We start from the raw sequence: 20,881 nt of genomic DNA on the forward strand, positions 1-20,881 counted from the left end.
ACACTTGATCATATATTTTTATTTACCTTAATAATTAATAACTTAGTTTTAATTATCTGGTTAATAAAGTGAAAAAAATCTATAAGCAAGGAAAATAAAATAGGTTGATTCTGTGGATAGTATTCGGCGCTTTGATTTGACATTTATTTTCTTCTTAGTCTGCGCATCAGTCAGACTCTATAAAAGTCTAAATCACAGATTACAGATATTTTAACAAAGTCAAAATTTTCATATATACGATTTGTAAAAATATTGTAAATAATTTAGTAATTATTTAACTTGTGCTAAATACATTCAAAACTTATTATGTTATATTCTAAACGTTAATTGCAAAAATTAATGACTAAACTCTAAAAAATGACATCCACTAATACGGAATACCTATTTAATTCCAGAATTAAAGTGAATTGTGTAATACGTACATAAATAACATAATAAACATTTATTTTAGTGGTAGTTTATTAATCTCGAATTCAGATTGTTAAATATACTTTACATATACATTATTTTAATATTGCTTTCTGAAGTATACCGAAACTATAACAAATGGAGTATACTGTGCAAAATTTGGAGTACGCGGTATCCATATTTTATAATGGTGAACCAGAAGAGCGTGCTAAGGCTCACACATGGTTAACAAACGCTCAAAAGGTTCCTGAAGCTTGGAACTTTGTGTGGGATCTCCTTCAGCCCACTAAGGTAATTCAAAATTGAAATATATTAAGTATAATTCACTTTGCTGTCCTTATAAGATTTACTGTCAAAAAAATTGAGTCTTCATATTATTTCATTGCAGGGCACAGTAGTGCAATTTTATGCAGCTACAACATTACATACAAAAATCTTAAGATGTTGGAATGAACTACCTAAAGAAAGTTACGAAGAACTCTTGAACAAACTATTACAATCAGTTATGGCATATGCAAATGGACCAAAGATTGTCACTAACAGGCTATGTATAAGTGTAAGCATTTCCATTGTTGGTAATTGAAATCCTGTACTTCAATATATGGCTATTAAATGTTACTATAAATCCTAAAATTGTTAATGTTCATAATAAGCTGCTCACAATTTTACTTGTTATTTTTTCATAGCTACATTCCTAAAAGTCATTTTTCATACAGTTCCAAATCAAAAGTTAACAATTAGTCAGTATATATATATTATATATATAATTTATAAAAATACTTTTAATTAGATTTTGACAGTTACAGCCAGTTTGGCATATTACAGCTAGATATTTATAATGAAACAGTATGAATTAAGACTGTTATAATGACATATTATAACAGTCTAAATTCCCTTATTATTAGTCCCTTTTTTTTTGGTTTATATCTCACTGTAAATTAAATTTTCAGTTGGCTGCCTTTATCCTTCAACAAGAAACAATGGATCTAGCACCTATCCTCAGTCCACTAACATCACCACAAAACTCATCACTACTTCTTGAAGTTCTGACAGTAATCCCAGAAGAAGTATGTAGAAAATGCTTTATTTATTTCAATTGCTGAAACTATTTAGAAAAGAGTTTTGAAGTGCTCGGTAACCCAGTCAAACTTATCAACCCTTACCTATAAAAGCTTTGATTGTTATCAGTTATCTACAAGTAATATTTCCCCATTACCCTAATCCTTACTGAATTTTTTTATAAACTAACAAATATAACATAAAAGAAGTTTTGAGTATGCAATTATTCTCATTATAATTTATGAATTTTCTTTTAGTTCAGCAGTATGACAATGGGTTCTAAGCGGCGTCTAGAAAATTTAAAGACTTTAAATAAATCCTGTCCCATGGTAGTAAATGATATGCTCAAGATTTTGGAAAATGTGTATAAGTATGTGACATTTTTACATTAATATTATAGAAAACTTTAACATTGATAATTTCTTCAAAACTTTACCACATTTTCTCTCAGTGACTGGAGTAGTGGGCCACCAAGTGAAGAAATAGTAAACTCATGGACGGTAGCCGCCACTTGTGTGGGAAGCTGGCTTAACGTGATCCATAATGAAGCTCTTGCTGAAATTTCTTACTCTATCACTGACAGAGCACCCCTTATTCGTGCTTTACAAATGGCTGTTCATGTATTATACACGTAAGTAAATTACTCACCTTTCATATAAGTTTTGTATAGTAGATGTAAGGAACCTATTTCAAATATGCATACCATTATTTGAGACATTCTTTTAATACAGTTTATAATACATTAACCGTTTGAGGATTTATTCAAATTTAGTCTGTAATATATTTTCGCTAAAACATAGCATTGCGTAAGAATCAATACATGTAAAAATCTCATTTCTCGGCGTGAACACAAACGTGCCCAATCAATAAAAAGTTTAAGTAAGGGATAACTGCGAATACAAACGTTTAAATAGATATATATGTATGATATCAGTAAATTGATTTATGAAAGTGTAAAAAATTAAAGATATTAGTGATATCGAATACTCATCAACAGAACAAATGGTATAGTTAGTGGGTCTGCACTAGAAGCCTGCGAAGCGTGTTTGTCCGCTATGCGAATAGCTACCACACAGGGAGATGCCTGTAACTATGAGAACTTCGGTAAAACCATGATGGCCGACCTAGCATCGCTCGTGGGGCCCGTGCTCGCGGCTAACAACGTCCCGGACTCGGTGAATGAGGTACTTTAAAATCCTTCACTCTCAGGAACGGGATGGGGGTCAATTGTATTAATATTAATACAATTGCAGGAGCTGGTGTGTGCAATGGTGACTTGCTGCGTGTCAGTGTGCGAGACACACTCGGGAACGGTGGTGAAAGCCATCAATGCCGACGGCGAGAACAGTGCAGTTCTGCCACTCCTTCGGCTGCTTCTGGAGGCTCAGGGGGCGCCTGGATATTACCCACTTCACGAGACCAGATCCAATTTGCTATTCAGCCTCTGGTACATTTTACAGGTACATCTGTCGCTACGTTGTAATTATTTTCGATCCTAATTTGAAATCTTCTTTCTCGTCTCACGTAAACGCACTCACAATTTTACTCCAACCTATGAACAATCTACGTATAAAAAGACGCCAAATTATATTTTCAGGACGATCTCCTCGGAAGATCCGACTCGGAAAGTGCTGATAAACTGAAACCAATATGGAAAGAAGTGTTTTCGCAGCTTCTAATGGCCTTCATCACAAAGTCAGAAATGCCGCCCGAGTCTGACCTGTCGCGGGACGATCAGGAACTTTTGCGGTGCTATCGGCAGGACATCGGAGATGCGGTTGTATGTACATATTTCGACGTTTTAATCCTTTTTACGTTTTTGTGTTATTATTAGATGAATATTTTCAAAATCGCAGTAGTCGACGCATTTTTAAACTTCCCTTCTACACGAAAGCTACAACATAATCTTTACAGATGTATTGCTTCATGGTGATAGGCGATATGTGCTGGGACATAGTGGCCACCGTCATGGAGACGGCCCAGAAGGAGTCGCGCCGCGAAGCCGCCCTACACGTCCTCAGTTCGTTAGCGGACGTCGCGCAGAACGACAAAGCGCCGGCCGCTCTGCCCGGTCTATTGCGACGCGCTTTACAAGTCGTCGCCGAAACTCAAGACAAACGAACTCTAGAGACGGCTTTGGAGTGTATCGGTGAGTTGAGGATTCTTCGGAAGTGAAAGCTAAATATTCAGCATAAACTCTTTATAACGAAATTTCAAGGGCACGAGCATTTTTTTTCATGATACGGAGGCTCGAAGAGAAAAAAAAAACAGATTTATTTATACAATAGATAGGTGACAATGGTATGTTTAGTAACAGACCAAAATTTCCTACAGGCAATGTAATGAGAATAATGGCACCCGTGTTAATGCAATTAACTAAACAAAGGCTGTTTATGACCTCAGGTGTCTTTCTTAGAAATTTCGGCACCTCAATAGGTTAGTTTTGTGAGCTGATTATAAAAACAATTACACTTAAGAATGTTGTTGATGTCTAAAAATGAAAATAGTTCTTCGTTATACAGAATGGATGTTGCGTTATATAGATTGAATAAGTATGGGTTTCGTATTAAACCAAACAAAGTTAATTTATTTAGAGAGAGTTTAGTTATGACGAATGTCTTTGAGCTTACACTGTAATATGAAATGATTCAGAAAATACCGCTCGGTAAAGGTACGCACGCGACGTGGATCAACCTAATCGAGGAGACGTGCGACGGATACAAAGGCCTGGGCGTGCAGTGCGTGCGCGCGGCGGGTGCGGCCCTCGGCCGCTGTCCGATGCCCGCGGCCCTGGCCCTTCGCCGCCTCACCACAGAGTGCAGCGACGCCGCTTCCTTACTGGTACAGGACATCGTGCATGCCGCTATGGTGAGTAAGAGACTCAGTAATGATATACGAGGCCGAGACGGTAAGGTTAAGGCTCGCTAAAATAACACCATGTGAATTAGTGTACTCGAGGGTCTAAGATTGAATTGAAGCAATTCGATTGGTTGAAAACAGAGCGCCGAAAGTGTGTCGTACCCGTGGGTGCGTCGTCAGCTGACGTCGGCGGCGGGAGGAGCTCTGGCCTCGTGCGAACACTCGGTCTCTTCTCCGCTTCTACTGCAACTCACGGAGCATATCGCACAACAGATCTCCTCACAGGTGATTTAAATTTGTATTTAATTATACAATTCTGGAAATTATATAGAATCACAAGTGGCCAATTTTTTACGTTCGTCCTGAACTAAAACATACAAATTTCCCTAACGAGTAAATTTTGACCGTAGAAAAGAGTTAAAGAACCTTTTTTATGTAATTTTTTTTAACTTTTTTGTCTAACTTTTACCGTTTTCGAGTAATTACGAAAAAACACTTTTTAATTTTTTTTAAATCCTTGCCAAACCCCGGCAACGTCGAAAAAACCTTAAGCATCGTTTTGTATCATTAATACCACATTATATCAAAAATGCAAAGTTGTGTTCCGAAATTGTTATTGAAAAAATGAATTTAGTGGATTCGAATACTGAGTAGCAATATGTCATATTGACTGAAAATGCCAACCTGTCAAAGGCGCCAGCGGGCGGTAGCGTATCAGCGGAATGTGCGGCGGCTCTGATGAGCGCGCTGTCGCGGCAGCCGCAGCTCGCCGCCGAGATGTTCCGAGGGCTCCTACCCTCGCTCACTGTGCTCACCACTAATCCCGCACTGGTTGACGTAAGCCTTGTTTCGTTTAAGTATTTCGGGCATTTGAAAAAAATCCAATATCCATTTTTTATCATAATTATTTGGATACTACATTGACTAAATATTACGTTAAAAAAAAATTTGATAGAAACATGGGATTTTTATAGAAAACTGTGTAATTTAATGTTATTATTTTGATTTTGTTTCAAAACAAACCCTTTTGTCTGCTTGTATGCCAATTTTCATAGTAACAGAATATAAATTAAAATAGTTATGACAAAAACTGACATGATTATATTATTTTGAAATGGCTGCCCTGTAAAGTTTACTATTTGTCAGATCCGTTACTACTCTACGACTATGACGAATTGTAATCTAAAACGTAACCGTAACCGATATGCAGTTTTTGTCTCAATCAGCCTCTGTTCCAAATCCTCAACAACACGGTGTCGGCTCTGATGGCCGAATGCGAGCCGTTCCTGGACGAGATCTCCCAACTCACCGCTACCGCCTTTCAACTGCACCCTTCCGCTTCGGGATTCGGACTAGTTGTATTTGTAAGTTTGAACCCACTAAATTTAAATGCCAAATAATATTGATATTGAAACGATATCGATATTTTCACCAGGTAATACAAATGGTCGGCCCGGAGTGTGAGAAAGCGAACCGACTGCTCGACGGATGCCTGCGGAGGCTCGTGCAGTACCTGACCTCGGAGGAGGCTAAGGGAGCCCGACCCGACCTCTTCGAAGCCCTATTCCACGGCCTCTACACCCTTACCAGGAAGAAGACGCATCATCTCGAGTGGATTGACAGTTTGATGCCGGAATTGATGAGTCTGGGTAAACGCCGTTTCCGACTTGTTGTTTTTAAAATTGAGCTTACCTTTATCACACCTTAAGGTTAAAAAGACGATCAACCAATTACAATGGAATGTGTTATTCCTATGACACTTAGTTTTTTAAAGTTGATATGTTTTCGTGCTATGTACTATAAATTGCTGTTTTTTTTATTTTTAGTTGCGTAAAACAATTTAAGACCACTTGTTAAATATTTTGTACTTGTGATGTGCCTGATATGTTTCCTTATCGATAAATAAAACCTAATTTTTCTGGACATGTGTCAGCTATAGAGCTTAAATGCCTCAAGTGAATTCGTCTTAGTATGTGGAATGAATAATGTTGTTACAGCATTTCGTGCGTTAGTCGTGCCGGAAACGCGCGCGATTAGAACGGCGTGCGTTTGGATCGGGTCGTTGGCGACGCACGGCGTCCAAGCGTTGAGCCATTTCGCGCCTAACGTCATGCGAGCCTTAATACTCGCCATCAGTGAGTCTATAGTGCTATTGATTATTCGTTAAAGATGATTATTATATCGAATGAGACAGGTTTATCACCTTTTCAAAATAATTTTTATACATTTATTATTCTATTACGTTAACTATACGATTGTTCGTATCACGAGTACGAGCGACGATTCAGACTTTCTTGCAACTTTAAAAATGGAAATTAATTTAATTGCTTTTAAGTTGTGTTCTCATAAACAGGTTGCGAAGGTCCGAGGGGCCAACTGGAGGCGATCACGGCGTTAGTGATGGCCATGAATCGAGTGGCCTCCAGCCCACACGAGTTCAAGGAATGGCTCCGAAGGCCCCTCGCAGAGCTGAACTTCCCTTCGCCTCACGTCTCGCCCGGTGATAAGGAAAAGTTCGTGGAATCTGTCATCAGGTGAGAATATACGACTAAACAAGGAATGAATGTCATTATGTTAGAGCCGCCGATCCTCACACGGGGACACGACCAGACTCTTCAACTACAGGGACCAAAGACTTATTACCTACTTAAAATATACAGTAAAAGAAAAGTACTGTGAATCGAAAATTTAAATGGTATGGTATGGTGGGTATGGGTGTGTGCGTGAATTATGGCTGCGGTCGCCGTAAACTGTCTCGTCTCAAACCACCATAAGTAATAATTTTTCTGTAGCCAAATGAAAAATTTTGTTATAAAAGAAGGGACCTTTGCAGTTGACAAAAGACGTGTTGTTTGGGGTGGGAAAGTAAGAAGGTATATAAATAAATAAATCGTTTATTTGCAAAGAAAGTGATACATTTAGATCGATTAATTATAAAAATCTGCACAATCAGCAATCATGAAATGTCATATTAATTTTCATAATGCCATATAATAAGAACATTAACATAATGTCATAATAAGTGGAGTTATTTATAATTGTTAACAAACTTATGGTCTAAATACTCGCGGTGATTAATATTTTAAAGGCACCTTCCCCTTGAAAGCGTTACACGGCAGTGATTTATAACTTCTAGGAAGGCTCCATGAGCAGGTGCTTTTTTACCTAGAGTAAATGAAATCGAAGGCATATTGCAAGAATATATGATATAGCCGAGGCCTGGAGTCTGGCCGTGGGATATCTGAATAAGCAATCTTAAGAGAATATTTGAGCGCGTCTCAGTTTCACGTTTCATATGTTCCACCCCAAGCAGTTTGCAATAAGTGAGCAGGGATGGGCAAAGAGCATGGTTAATTATTTTGATAACCTTCTCAGATACCAGCTCGATTAAAGAACATCATATTTCTGATTCGTGAGGACTGAGTATGGGAATGAATTTTCAGCACTGGTCGGATTTTCGGACTTGAACGGTTTGATATATAGCACCCCACCTTTGTCGATTGGGGTGAAATTTGAAGCTGAGGAAAAGGCTTAAATCATAGTTGATTGTCGGAGTTACCACAATGTGTCGGATTATTATTAGCTCGCTGCCTTTTTTATCCAACCGCCTTACTTTTGTTTGAGCATGTTTGTAATCATGAGTATTTTCGCTTCGTATGTAGATGGAATGGCTTGGGGGGGATATCTTCACGCTTCTATTCAAGCACTCCTCAGATGTTCGTAAATCTATGAGATTAATTGATCAGCGTGTTATCGAGCGATAGACATTTGTAGGATCTAATAGTGAGTATTGTAATTTCGTCAACCGAAGTTCTGAGATTAATATGTTGTTGATGAAACGATAGTCGATACCGTCAGATGAGTGGATGTAACGCACGTTGAGCTATCGCAAATAAAGCCATTCAATCTGGAGACATGCCTAGCCGGAATAGACAGAAATTACGAAACGTCGAAGTTTTTCTTGATGCTTCGTAAGTTTGGCTTACAGAGGCACATCTTAGTCTACAGCGTGCCACAGCAGCTTGCATCGTTATATACTGTGTCGTCTATGGCTTCGATTAGAGGGGTATTGTTGTAATATAACAATTTCGGGAAGTAACGATGGACAACGAAGTAGTAGGTACTCTATAACAAAGGAGTTGGCCGTTTAAAATTCTTTATAGGAAGTGCTCGCCGTATGGAAGGAATGTTACTGAAATTATAGTCATTAGGTAAGGTCTGTATTTGGTTTGTATGATTTTAGTTTGGTATGTGGGAACGCATAATCACGCTTTAGGTGAATGAAGTCGTTCTTCAGATTCGATGCCCAATTGACACCGAGCAGTATGTGGTCTTACTCGAGAGACACAGATCGACGTCGCCACACCGCCAACTCTGTATGGACGTATCTCTGAAACGATGTCTCTTTTGCAGAGAAATAAGCAATAAGCGACGTGTGCTGTATGCGATGCGAGAGTTTTCTCTCGCGTGCCGCGGTCTCGCCGCCACCGAGTACGGGAAACAGTGCATCGCCTCCAAGCAGTTGGTGGCTTGAGCGCTCCTCGCCCGGATCTACTTCCCGACTTCTTCGTTACCTAATAGTATTTTCGAGTAAGTTTTTATAAATGATCTGAGACAACAATTTTGAGATGTGTATTTAATTACGTTAATTATAATTAGTTACAGAGACGAGATACAATCGATTTGTTCGACGCGACCGTTAACTTTTAAGGGTCTTTATTCTAGAAAATTTCAAATATTTACAAGGGAGATTCGTAACTATACGGACCTCGAGTATCTTTAAATTGGACTAAACATTTGCAATGTATAATGTTTATATTGACAACTTAACTAGTGACACTACATTTAGCCCTCGACAAAACGATCACTCTGTCTGTGATTTACCATTTGTATATAACCTCTGTACGTGTTAAGTTTATGGTTTATTTAATAAAATTGTTTTAACGTCCACGTTTTTGGTTCATTCCTTTATTTGCACATAATATGACAATATAAAAATACATGAGGTTTTTAAAATATCTATTCTTTATACACGGGCTATATGAATAATAAATTAGGTCGACAAAAATACAAGTGAAGACTGTACAACATACAAATACGCTATCATTAAATAATAAATGCATTTCATACATTTACGACTACGACTACGCATTAATTGAACGCACCCATCCGACCCGAGCACTTTTATATCACATTGGAGTCAGATTTGTGCGTCCTTTCAAATCCTAAGACAAAGTGGTCTCCTTCGAGATCTCTTACATAACTTAAATATCTAAACATGCTTAGCCGAGCCTCGAGTGTTTCTACCGTCGAGACCGGCTTTCTTTCGTTTGGGGTGAAAACCCGCTGTGGTGCAACGGCAGCTTAAAGCCGGTGGCCGATAGAATAATGATTTCTTTAGTCTTTAGCACAAGTTAAAACGTCCAAATAAGTTAGTCCACTATGGGGCACGTCTCGTAACGTACGATACGTCCTTCGCTGACGTACACGATCCCCTCCAATCAGGAACCCGGCTCGTTGAGATTCGTACACCTCTCCTCGTTCACCAGTATCTGAACGGTGAGCTCCAAATGTCCCGCGTTCGCCTCGCTGTTCTGTACACGATTGACTCGCTAGTATATTGAAATCTAAAGAGTTAGGTGAAAGAATGAACGGTGACTCACCCCGGGCTGAGAGCGCAAATAGTTGGGGGCTTGGGCCAAGGGGAGGTGGAAGCAATCCACGCGGCGCAAGATCACCGACGAACACTCGAGGTCGCTGTGCGTCACGCGGGTGTACACGAGTTTACGCATTTCGTCTCCGTCCACCGACACCTGGGGAAGAGGTGAGGCAAATCAGTCTAAGAGTCGGGGGGCGAGGCCACATATATAATAACTGTCGGCGGCCACACCTCGTAAGCGAAGTATTTCGCGCGCGTGACCGGCCCCAAGTACGCGACGTGTACGTGGAGTCCTCGCCGCTGCTCCACGTCCAGCCTGAGGTGGAACATCTCCGGCCCCACCATGAGCACCATGTTCTCCCGGTGTTCCTGGTTCATCGGGACCCTCATCGTGTGCCGGGGGCTGCGTTTCACCATGGCCGGGTGACGCGTCTGAGGGATTCGTTATTCGAAAACGGTGATATATAACTAATTGTTGCGTTCGAATAGACGGCGCGTACCTGCAGATGCCTCGGCAGGTCCCCTAGAGTCATGGAGGAGCCTTCGGTGCACGACGTGGCGGGGCACTTGTAGATCCGCGAGGAGCAATTCGCCTCGTGGGCCTCGCGGTGCTTCAAGCGCCTCTCCTGTCCGCATCCGTGGCGACACGGGTACTTCAGCAGCTCGGCGACGGCCTCCATCGCCCGGTTGCGCACCGACGACAGTCCCGTGCGACAGAGAGGGCAAGAGTTGAGACGGGAGCAACAACGCGAGCACAGTAAATGTCCGCGGCCGCACTGCCTCAGCGGTGGAGCCATGCACTCCAGGCACACCGGACATTCCAGAACGCGCAGAAACTTCTATTGAGGAAAATTTTAATATAAAAATGTATTAACTGGAAAGGTACCTCGACATCGAGTCATTTTGTAGGTGCATAAGATTTCTTTTAGTTATTTATTTATATTTATTTATTCATGATAAATAATCTCGGCACAGAGCCGAGTACAACGGGCGGCCTAAACGCTTATAAGCAACGTCTCCTAGGCGACCCGTGCTAAGATAAATGAGTGCCTTCAAACTTAAAAAAAAAAAAAATTGGTTGTTTGTAAAGTAGGTTTACGATCGAGATGTTTACGTGATAACGTCTTATTGGTGATATAAGTTTTTGGGAAGTAAGGAATTAATGAAGATAACAATTTTTTCAAATTTTAAATTACATCTATCGTTTTATTCACACTTTTGATGATAAATTTCGGGTGTAAAATGACAAGTTTACTTATTCGACTATGATATACATTTTTCTTCATACATTCACGGAATGACTGGCAGCGCTCGAGATGAGACGGGAGATCGGTCCGTCTCTCTCTCGTTATACCTGCGATCGCGCTCGTGAGGTTTTGGTGTGACACAAGTTTCTGAACATGTCACCCGACTAAAACGATTTTAAAGACGTTATCACGTCAAAAGAAATATTAAATAAAGATGATGTAAACATAGTCAATAATCTTAAGTAGAAATTATTTTTTCTATCGGCTTCTTTCTGAATTCATCCTTGAAATACAAATGCGCAAACGAAAGAGTTACTTCTCCACCGATTGCATGCCTTTTTTGAATTTAAACACGATCGTTTGTGAGAAAAAATATGTTATAGGAAATGAGCCTAAGTGTAAACAAATTCAATACAAAATTAAAATTGAGTGAACCCACCTCATTAAACTTCTTCAACGCGATTGCCGTCTCTTGACCCACTGTAATTAAAGATTATTTCTCACGTATAAAAACATTCAATAATATAAAATATCCAAGATTTTTTTAAAGATTTTATAAACTTATTAACGACGTTCAGACACAAAGCCTTAACATAAAATTCGTTTCGTTTGTTAATATATCTATATATATTACTACTATATTTACACAGACGAGTATATCCATGATAAACCCTTCATTGGCAAACAGTACCTAATAAAAAATAGGAATGTCTGTTTATATTATAAGTATATATTGTGAAATCTTTCCTCACCTATTCTCCTCCTCTTGCGTCGGCGGCGTTGCTCTTCATCAGAATTATTACTGGCGTTATTCTCTTCTTCGTTTTCCTGTAAATGTTTGGAATTAGCTGTTAAAAAATTAAATTAAATAAAGTTAAAGCTATCTCTTTTTTTGCCTTCCGCTCTGCTTTTCGCGTCGAATAAGTATTAAAAAGAACAACCTCCTCGTTCGCCTGACGCGGTTCATTTTCAACCGTTTCAGCGGTTCCCGCGGTGGCCGGGGGCTCGGCCGCCGCCTCCTCTGCGGTGGCTTCCGGAGATCTTCTTTCGCCTGTGTTACGTATATTTTTAAAAACTTAACTTTTGTTTTAAATTATTATAAAGCAATTTACACCGAAAATACCGTCATCACTCTCTTCTTCATTATCCGATTGATCTTCTTCCGATTGCGGAGAAGGAGTCGCCGCTCGCCCTTCCGCCGGTGCTGCTTCATTTTCTTTTGACACAAAGAAGAAATTGTAGGGCATACACGTCATTCATTACATATTTACATCATAGACTTCTACGTGATCGGCCTCGTGTGGGTACACCCTACTACACATTAAGTTAGTAGAAAGCGTCAAATCCTAAGAGTAAGAAACCGATGCCAATCACTCTAAGATAATACACACCATTAGTTTCCAAAGTGCTGCTTTGATTTTGAAAGCCTTCCGTTCCGGGAGCAGACGCAGGTCGCTCCGGCCGCTCGCGTTCGTTGGACGAGGCTGCTTGTTGACTCGTCCCAGCGAGCATAACGCGCCTCCCGCCTCTTCGTGTCATTCTAGAAGTTGACGGAGCTGGAAAAAGCCCCAAAATCTTCCTTGAACGTCTTAGGCATGAAACATTTTTCAAAATAACTTTTAATGAGTTTTCATAGAATATAATTTCGATATTGGCTTCGATCGTTATTGCGTGTAATGAATAAAATCTAATATTTGAGATTTCTTTTCCTTTGAAGACTTACCCGTCGTATTGTCTTGAGGCGTTTCATCAGATGATGATTCTTCTTCTTCGGCATTATTAGAATTTGCTGTAACGAAAGCTTTTTTATCCTAAACGCTCAGTATAGCTTTGCTATATATACTAAACTACTAAATTAGACTAAATATATATTTGATTAATATCTCTATTGCTTCGAGGCCGCGTTGACCGATGTGAACGAATATATTTTATTTATCTACATATAATATTTTTTAATAAAATTGATATTACATGTTAAGGGTAAATTTCAATATCCTTATGGGTAACGTAACATTTTTTATGTTGTGATTTGAGAGGTAAGGTAGATTGTGTGCGGCAGCACGCTTTCGTAAACTTTCTTTCCTTGCCTTCACTGAAAAATCATAGGAAATTACAAGCTAGTCTAACTTAAGACAAATAACTTATTGAAGTTTGACCTAATTAAAGGAAAGACACTCTGTTCTTATGTTAAGTTTTCAACACTAATGTTCATTAACGCTAGTTTACTGATTCAATAACTGATACTTGATTCTTGAAACATTATTTATGTTAAATATGTCTCAAACATATTTGAGAATTATCGCGGTAGTAGTTTGTTTAATTAATAGACAAGTCTTCGGTCCCGCACTTAGTCAAATAACTGCTCCGGGCAGAAAGACTAGAGCAAACTTTATTGTTCTTGAGCTTTTGAGCTTTTTCAATATTATTTGTAAGTATATAAACCTGTTCTATGGTAAAATTTTTGTCATTAAAACCAAATGGGTAATCGGGTATGAGAAGATTTTCGTCGAAAATATGCTTGAGGCGTTAGGTTAGGTAGCAATGATTCCAGGCTTAGCAATCATTGTAACTTCCGTAACGTTGGGAACTTGAATAAATATTGGGAACATTGGAAGAAAAACATTTTACCGAAAACTTCTTTAGGTATGGCTAGACGGATATTTAGCTCAATGAATTGATCGATTTGAAATATATTTTGTGGATGTTCTGCAAACCACGTAACTTATTTTTTGTTACTGGTTTTTTCAAATTTCACAGCCATCTCTGTAATTGCTTTCCAAAGTTTTAGATAACGTTTTATTAAGGGATCATTATGTTTTTTTAATATATCTCTTTAGTCGTTGAGATGTTTTATTCTTTCGTTTCTCCGAGTATTATTGCCAGCAGCTTGCTGGTTGTTCTTTACAAACCTATTTACTAACTAATTCAAGCTATTGTTCAGTCTTAGTTGGATTCAGACTTCGCTTTATAGGGTTAGGGTTAATAGTGATTATGATTGGCGAGTGATCGGAGTTCATATCATATCCTTTTTTAATTTGGAGAATATTTGGTAACCTCTATAAAATATACATATAGAAATTCTGATTAAAATCGTATTAGGAAAATCAATTATATGAATGAGCAGTATAACCAGTCAAAGTCTAATAAGAATGTTTGTATTGTATGACTCGAAACTTAGCGATTAAAAAGAGTGGCGGAAAGTTTCATGCCAGTTCTTCTCGCCCGCTCTACGCCCTTGTCTTGCAAACTGGTAGTAAATTTTTTGACGTTCATAAGTGTGTTTACTTGTTAACCTATATGAATAAAGTTAGTTTGAAAGGTTGTAATAATTTAGCCTGACATGTGTGACTAGCTTTACTACATTATGTTTCATAGAATCATGAACTTACAAGCGAGGCCTCTTCTCAATCTGTTCCAATCGGACACTCTGTTGATAGCGATCACGCGCTCTATACTTGATATCGGAATGTTGGGGCCTAAACGTCGCATCTCGGCCAGATCACGTCTGTTTATTTGCCTGGAAATTCATTAGCATCATATTACGACATTAAACATTTCTTAGTTTCTCCAATTTTCATGTGTTGATTTATTTATAATATAAAAACTCCTTATCTACATAATTAATAAAAAAAAATATTTTTCTATTAAAAACAAATTTGCATTCCTAGGCACCAGGACCTTTACAAGAATGGAACATTTATGGTGTTATAATTACCCTTTTGTACATTATTTACAAAAAAGATTATTATATCAGTTAAAAACCTTCTAGAAAATGGTCACATAATAAAATATATTAAAGATACATACTGAGAGCCAAACATATGCCTCGGTAGATTTAGCATCTTCCAGTATATATTTCTTAACCTTCTGAGGTTTTCTGGATCTGACTTTGCATCTGCCGCAGCTGCGCCACTTGGAGTTTCATTTGGTGCTATAAGAATATATGTACTTAAATTGAACAATATTTTATGTAGCAACAATTTTAAGAGTTATCTTTGTCTAACATAGATAGTATATATAATACCTAAGAGAGCTAGGCTTAATTTTCTATTAAACAATAATGGTATTAGATTAGTAGACACAGAAGGCTCTAAATTAAAAACTATAAAACTAAACCTGTATATTGTATAATGAAAGTAATGTAAGAAAAATGGTATGCAACATATTCATTCAGTTTATAATTAATTATTAGCAACACTTACATACGGCACTAGTGCCAGCCTGATCTGTAGTTTCCATCTGTTCAACACTTTGCTCAGTTGCTTGTGCAGCTGGTTCATCAGAATTTGACTCCTCATCTATATTTTTAAACATTCTCTGTATATTATACATAATGTTATATCAAGGAAACATTACAATAAAATGTTATTATGGGAAACCTCCAATATTTTGTCTAGTAATAAACATGATGAGGTGTTTTATATAGACTTTAAACTACACACAAACCAGGCTTATATTTTAGACAAACTATGTTGTTATGTATAGTTATAACTTAACTGTAAAACATTTATTGTATAATAAATATATATACAGAAACACCTCTGTTGGTCTAAGAGCTACTATAATCCAAATGACCCCTCCCCTCTGGTTACAGTTGAGGCTCATGGCTAAGCCCTAACTGTGAGAATAGAATTGGATTTGAATGTAAACTATTTACTTTTGCTTCTTTGCACATAAGAAATCATAAATCATGATAATAAATTTAAATCTATCTCACCTACTTATTGGAATCTTACCTGAGTATGACTTCTGTATGTAAAACCAAGTAGGATTTTGATACAAGAGTCAAAGTTTGCACTGTAACTCAATTCTGAATCTCACCCAAAATGATTTCACACTGCTGTCTCACACTTTATGTACTACAAAGCAATTTTTGGGTTGTTGCCTCGCATTGTCCAGGCCCACTATAAATGTATACTTAAATAATAATTAAAAACATACCAGAACTCCATGGATATACAGAGATTCCCAAAGCTTTCTTTATTCTTTCTTTTTGGCTCATTGTGTACCAAGTGGGTATCTACGAATATTTTTTTAATAATATTAAAATTGTCCAAAAAAGACAACCTGATTATTTAAAAAGCAGATAAAATTCAGTGTATTCGATTCCTCACTGTTTTATTACTACTCACCAGGCAATATCACGAAAATGGCCTATAAAATGTAACTTGATGCAAGCCGTCCCTTAAGGTAGGATAATAACAAATCGATAACAAAAACACACATTACATAGAACACTAATCTTCAGCATAGAACTTAATAGGGAAAATCGTGAAAAGCCGTTGTTACTTTTTAGAATCATGAAATAGGTAATATTTGTCTTAACCTCTACTTAATCTGTGTAAAGTAAATTACACAGATATAATTTGAGTGATTCCAGGTCTCAGAGCATAGATAACATATCTCACGCAATGAGATTTTCCCCTTAGGATTAGTATTCACATTGGTATAGGTCTACCAGAATCTGATGGCAAAAATTTTTTTTAAAAATTAGCGATTTTCATATGGCAACAAAAAAAAAATTCAGTTGTCAACTGAAATTTCGAGGAATTGTTTTTGTTTTGGCTTCAAATTTCCTTTAAAAAGTGGTGAAAATGTCGAAGAAACCTCTTCGATCGCAAGCAAGAAGTATTGTTTTCAATGTTTATCAAAGAATACTTGATCAACAAGGTGCAAAACATGCACAATCATCGATATTGAGCTATATGCAAGTGTTGACTGGTTAGTAGGAATGATACGTCTTGATACTTTGGTTTATTGGATTTTGTGTGTATTATATTATGTAATTATATAAACTTTGGTTTATTTCAGGGGTTTCTAATACTACCATAAGACGAATTGTTGCCGAGGGCAGATCTAACAGAGGCGTATTTAGCCGTATTTACCTAAATGATTTAGAATTGAAAAAAAAACTAAATATCAGATAGATGAGATTTTTAAATCACACGCCCACGAAGTCTTGAGGCTCCCACCATATCATTGTACGTTAAACCCCATAGAATTAATCTGGGGAATAATGAAACAAACACTTGCGGGTAAAAACGTTACTATACCTGCAAGTAACATAAAATTTTTAACAGAGAAGAGATTTAAGAAGCTTATTCTCAAGTAGGGATCGATGAATGGCGAAAATCTTGTGAACATCTAATAAAAATTGAAAATCAGTTCATAGAACAAGAACAGTTAATTGAGATGCAGGAGGATAGGTTTATCTTAAATACTGCGTCTTCCTCTTCATATGAAGACTATTTTATGGATGTGCAGTATTTGGAACCATTTTCAAGTTCTAATAGCCTATAATTAATTAATAAACTCATGAACAGAATAATTGGAGTTTTCATTTAAATTTCAAACCCCAAATTCGTCACAGTAAAATTTTCAAAAATTATCCTTGATCATTGGATAAATTTGTATATTTGCATGTATCACATACAATCAGCCGCTTTAAGGGGAAAAAAGTATCAAAACGTTTTACTCCAATTTCCCCAGTATTGCTAGCGTCAATTTCTTTTTTCCCTTTTTGCCATCAGATCCTGGTAGACCTATACTTTGTATGCTTTGTACTTTGTGTATTGGCGTTTGGCGTTGCTAAGTTGTGTATAATATTAATCTTAGTATAAGATAAGATAAAGCATAGAAACTCTTATAAACCAGCGCAACACATACCAAATAAATTGAAACAAGAGATGAGTTACCCGATAAGGACTTAACTAAATATAGGGAGAGTGTGGATCGCTCGCGAGAATTTGGAGCCGGCTTCAAATGTTTGATTTCCATACAATTTTTTAATTATATAACATATTACAAACACATTGTGTTGTTGTGGGTTTTTACATCATTTATTAATTTAAAATAATCGATTGTCTGTACTTGCACACGCCTCAGAGCGAGGTAACGCCGCATGAGTCATGTTTCTTCGTGCGTGCAGCCGGCTCCATCGAATTATAAGAAGTTGTCACGTCAAAAAACCTTGAGTACAAGCGTAATAACTAATTATTGTATTTGTAGGTGATTAGTTTACGAGTCGTAATGAAACGGTGATGTGTTCTGACAAGAATAGATCAAGAGTTAAAGAAACGGTCGTGTGTTCTGAAAAGAACAGTTGTCATCGTTGTCGTAAGACACGGTAATATGTCCTGACAAGGACAGTTGTTAAACGTTTTCGTCAAGAAACAATAGTATGTTCTGAAAAGAACAGTTTATAAACGTTTTCGTAAGATACGATAATATGTTCTGAAAATAACAGTTTATTAGCCTTATCGTAAGGCCACGATATTGAAGTGTTCTGAGAAGAACACATTCGTACGCTTCGACGGCTGCGCGCAGAAAAGGGCCAACTTTTTCCGCGCTGCGTTTTTATCGCCTACGCACCCTGCGCATCTTGGCACCACATGTTAATACTAGTAGTAAGTAAGTGTAGGATAATTTTTGGGTATAAATGTACATAGTTTTGAAAGTAAAAGGCTTGAAGGTGAGGACCTTTACTTCGTACTTCGCTCACTCCAGTGAGCTTGCGTCCTGCCCTTTAAGCGATTGACCACCCGTGACGGCTCAAGCCGAAGTTTGAGTCTCACAGGAGACGCCCTTGCGCTAGTCGCAGGAAAACCGCCCATTCAGGCCAAGCCACGTTCGCCAAAACAGCCCGAGCTGAGCTGTAAAGGCACTTAAGGCCAACAGCGAGATTCCTTTAAAAAAAAACAATAATTAGGGAGTTTTATTTAACACAACCAAATAACTCTGAGGCAAACGTGTTAACAAGATTTTAATTATAACGTAAACGACGCGTAACATTAAGTTATTTCCGTATTAGCGATTCATCTCGAATGACACGTTTTCATATTATACGACTATTTTATAAAATAGCATATGGATATTTCTTATTTTGTGAATAAACAAATCAGAAAAAATACACAATTATTATTATTAATAATGATGATGATGATGATTTTGTTGTTGCTGCTGTTATTGTTGTGTTGTCTCTTTGAATCGAATTCAAATAGGCCGCGCATAATTTATGAGAACTATGCGCATTGATACTGCGCATGCGCAATAACATTTAATTAAGATTTATAAAAAAAAGTTATTATTATTAAATTATAGGACAATGAAAGCCGAACAGTTGTTTATTTTGAACGAACAGTTATTGAATAGTTCTAAACTATTAGAAAAAAAATCAAAATATCTATAGTTCGTGCCAAATTGAGGGTCAATTTTTTTATAATTAAAAAAAAAAAATAACGAACAAAAAAATTTTTGATAGAACAATGAAGAACAGTTGATAGAGCCAAAAAAAAGTGCAGAAAATTAATTTCCCCCCGCCAACTTAAGAGGCGTTTCGTATATATAGTCCTTTTCATGAAAGAAGTCCCCCAGACGCGGCGCTGCAATCGCATGACGTAATGTTGCCATTTATGAGTAAAAAAATTACCTATTTTATTTACATTTAGCAGATGTAATTTATCAAATAATATTATTTTCTGCATACTTCGATAAAACAATATTTCTGTTATGTAAAAAGTATATTTTTATTTACTTATATTAGCGGTGTTCTACCTACTTACAGGGAAAAGATGAGAAAATAGGGTAAAGAAAAGCAATACAATGTTTTATTCAGAGTTTTATTGTATAATTTAAGGTCTCTGCAGTTAAGCTATGGAACTCACTTCCAGTCCCTATTCGCTTAGCTCCTTCTTTATCTTCCTTTAAATCTCTTCTTTACAAACATTACCTGTCCACATCGTATCCCTAACTTTAATAATAGGTACCTACCTGGTAGGTACTGTCGTGAGACTGATCTTGATTTAGGAGATTGAAAATGATTCATGTGCACTTTTTATTATTATTATTATTTTTTTTTTCATGTATTCTTTATTAGTTTAGTTTGTTTTTTTTTTGTTCCTGATAAGTTTCTTTTTCTAAACAACTAAATGTAATACATGTATTTTTGCACTTCTTGCCTTTCTTATGTAATTTAATACTTTTCTTTTTCTCACAGTGGTTGCCTGGAAGAGATCGCTCGAAAGCGATAAGGCCGCCAGTTGCTCTCCTTTTTATTTAATTATGTCAATTGTACTATATTAATGTATATGCAACGAAGTGTTAATAATAATAATAATAATAATTGTTGGGTTACAATTTTTTTCGAAGTACACGCCGCTGTTATACCTTCGTTTGTAATTCTTGTTACAGTTTTCTCTGACACACCTGCAATTAAACTATGAACAATTAAAAATAATAATAACTTTCAGTTGATAATGCTTATGTAATATGTAATATATGTTTTAATTTCAGTTACCTAGTTTCATCACGTTATGTATTTGTTCAATTTTGTCGCAAAAACTAATTTATATCATAAAAATCCCATCAATACAGCAAAAAATTATTAAATGGCAACTCTAAAAAGTACCTGTTATGGCGGCAACTCTCTTCCGAACATTGTTTAGTGGTATTAAAACACCTTGATTCTTATGTTCCCCTTCCCAGAACTCTTTCACATTTAATATCATTTCTCGAGCCGAACTTTTTACAACTTTTGGCATTGTAATCAATCTTTAAAATGCACTAAGCTAGTTAAAAATTCACAAAAGTCTACTACAACAAACGAACTTGATAACATCGACAAATGACAACATTGCCAACCTGTCAAATT

The 20,881-nt window shown here is 37.1% G+C and overlaps 2 protein-coding genes across 4 annotated transcripts; one reads left to right on the forward strand and one right to left on the reverse strand.

Annotated features, from left to right (window-relative positions):
- The first annotated feature begins 192 nt into the window (after nt 1-192).
- Nucleotides 193-9,274, forward strand: LOC125055779 (importin-13). 2 transcript variants are annotated; one of them, XM_047658373.1, is made up of 17 exons: nt 193-699; nt 797-964; nt 1,359-1,475; nt 1,725-1,837; nt 1,919-2,098; nt 2,465-2,651; nt 2,721-2,927; nt 3,065-3,247; nt 3,382-3,616; nt 4,139-4,335; nt 4,468-4,611; nt 5,020-5,163; nt 5,553-5,690; nt 5,762-5,975; nt 6,324-6,461; nt 6,680-6,860; nt 8,740-9,274. In XM_047658373.1, the coding sequence occupies exons 1-17, from the start codon at nt 547-549 to the stop codon at nt 8,858-8,860; spliced, it is 2,820 nt and encodes a 939-aa protein (XP_047514329.1). In that variant the 5' UTR covers nt 193-546; the 3' UTR covers nt 8,861-9,274. The 2 variants fall into 2 exon arrangements, with proteins under 2 accessions (XP_047514329.1, XP_047514330.1); XM_047658374.1 differs by lacking the exon at nt 6,324-6,461.
- On the reverse strand, nt 8,948-16,608 carry LOC125055780. 2 transcript variants are annotated; one of them, XM_047658375.1, is made up of 15 exons: nt 16,365-16,601; nt 16,174-16,252; nt 15,435-15,530; nt 15,040-15,163; nt 14,622-14,749; nt 12,956-13,021; nt 12,624-12,788; nt 12,356-12,448; nt 12,174-12,283; nt 11,985-12,060; nt 11,672-11,712; nt 10,486-10,824; nt 10,217-10,417; nt 9,990-10,139; nt 8,948-9,920 (listed from the first exon to the last, which is right to left on the reverse strand). In XM_047658375.1, exons 2-15 carry the CDS (start codon nt 16,232-16,234, stop codon nt 9,828-9,830), a joined length of 1,743 nt encoding a protein of 580 aa, XP_047514331.1. In that variant the 5' UTR covers nt 16,235-16,252; nt 16,365-16,601; the 3' UTR covers nt 8,948-9,827. The 2 variants fall into 2 exon arrangements, with proteins under 2 accessions (XP_047514331.1, XP_047514332.1); XM_047658376.1 differs by lacking the exon at nt 12,956-13,021 and having other exon boundaries at nt 16,365-16,608.
- Between the last annotated feature and the right edge of the window lie 4,273 nt (nt 16,609-20,881).

Source organism: Pieris napi, chromosome 14 (genome assembly GCF_905475465.1).
Source record: "Pieris napi chromosome 14, ilPieNapi1.2, whole genome shotgun sequence".
Taxonomy (NCBI): Eukaryota; Metazoa; Arthropoda; class Insecta; order Lepidoptera; family Pieridae; genus Pieris; species Pieris napi.

Coding starts and splice junctions, on each gene's coding strand:
- LOC125055779 (XM_047658373.1), top strand. CDS start 547: ATGGAGTATACTGTGCAAAATTTGGAGTACGCGGTATCCATATTTTAT. Junction 5,691..5,761: donor GATTCGGACTAGTTGTATTT/GTAAGTTTGAAC, acceptor TATTTTCACCAG/GTAATACAAATGGTCGGCCC. Junction 6,462..6,679: donor AGCCTTAATACTCGCCATCA/GTGAGTCTATAG, acceptor TCTCATAAACAG/GTTGCGAAGGTCCGAGGGGC.
- LOC125055780 (XM_047658375.1), bottom strand. CDS start 16,234: ATGAGCCAAAAAGAAAGAATAAAGAAAGCTTTGGGAATCTCTGTATAT. Junction 14,750..15,039: donor AGGCATATGTTTGGCTCTCA/GTATGTATCTTT, acceptor ATGAATTTCCAG/GCAAATAAACAGACGTGATC. Junction 11,713..11,984: donor ACGCAAGAGGAGGAGAATAG/GTGAGGAAAGAT, acceptor CTTTAATTACAG/TGGGTCAAGAGACGGCAATC.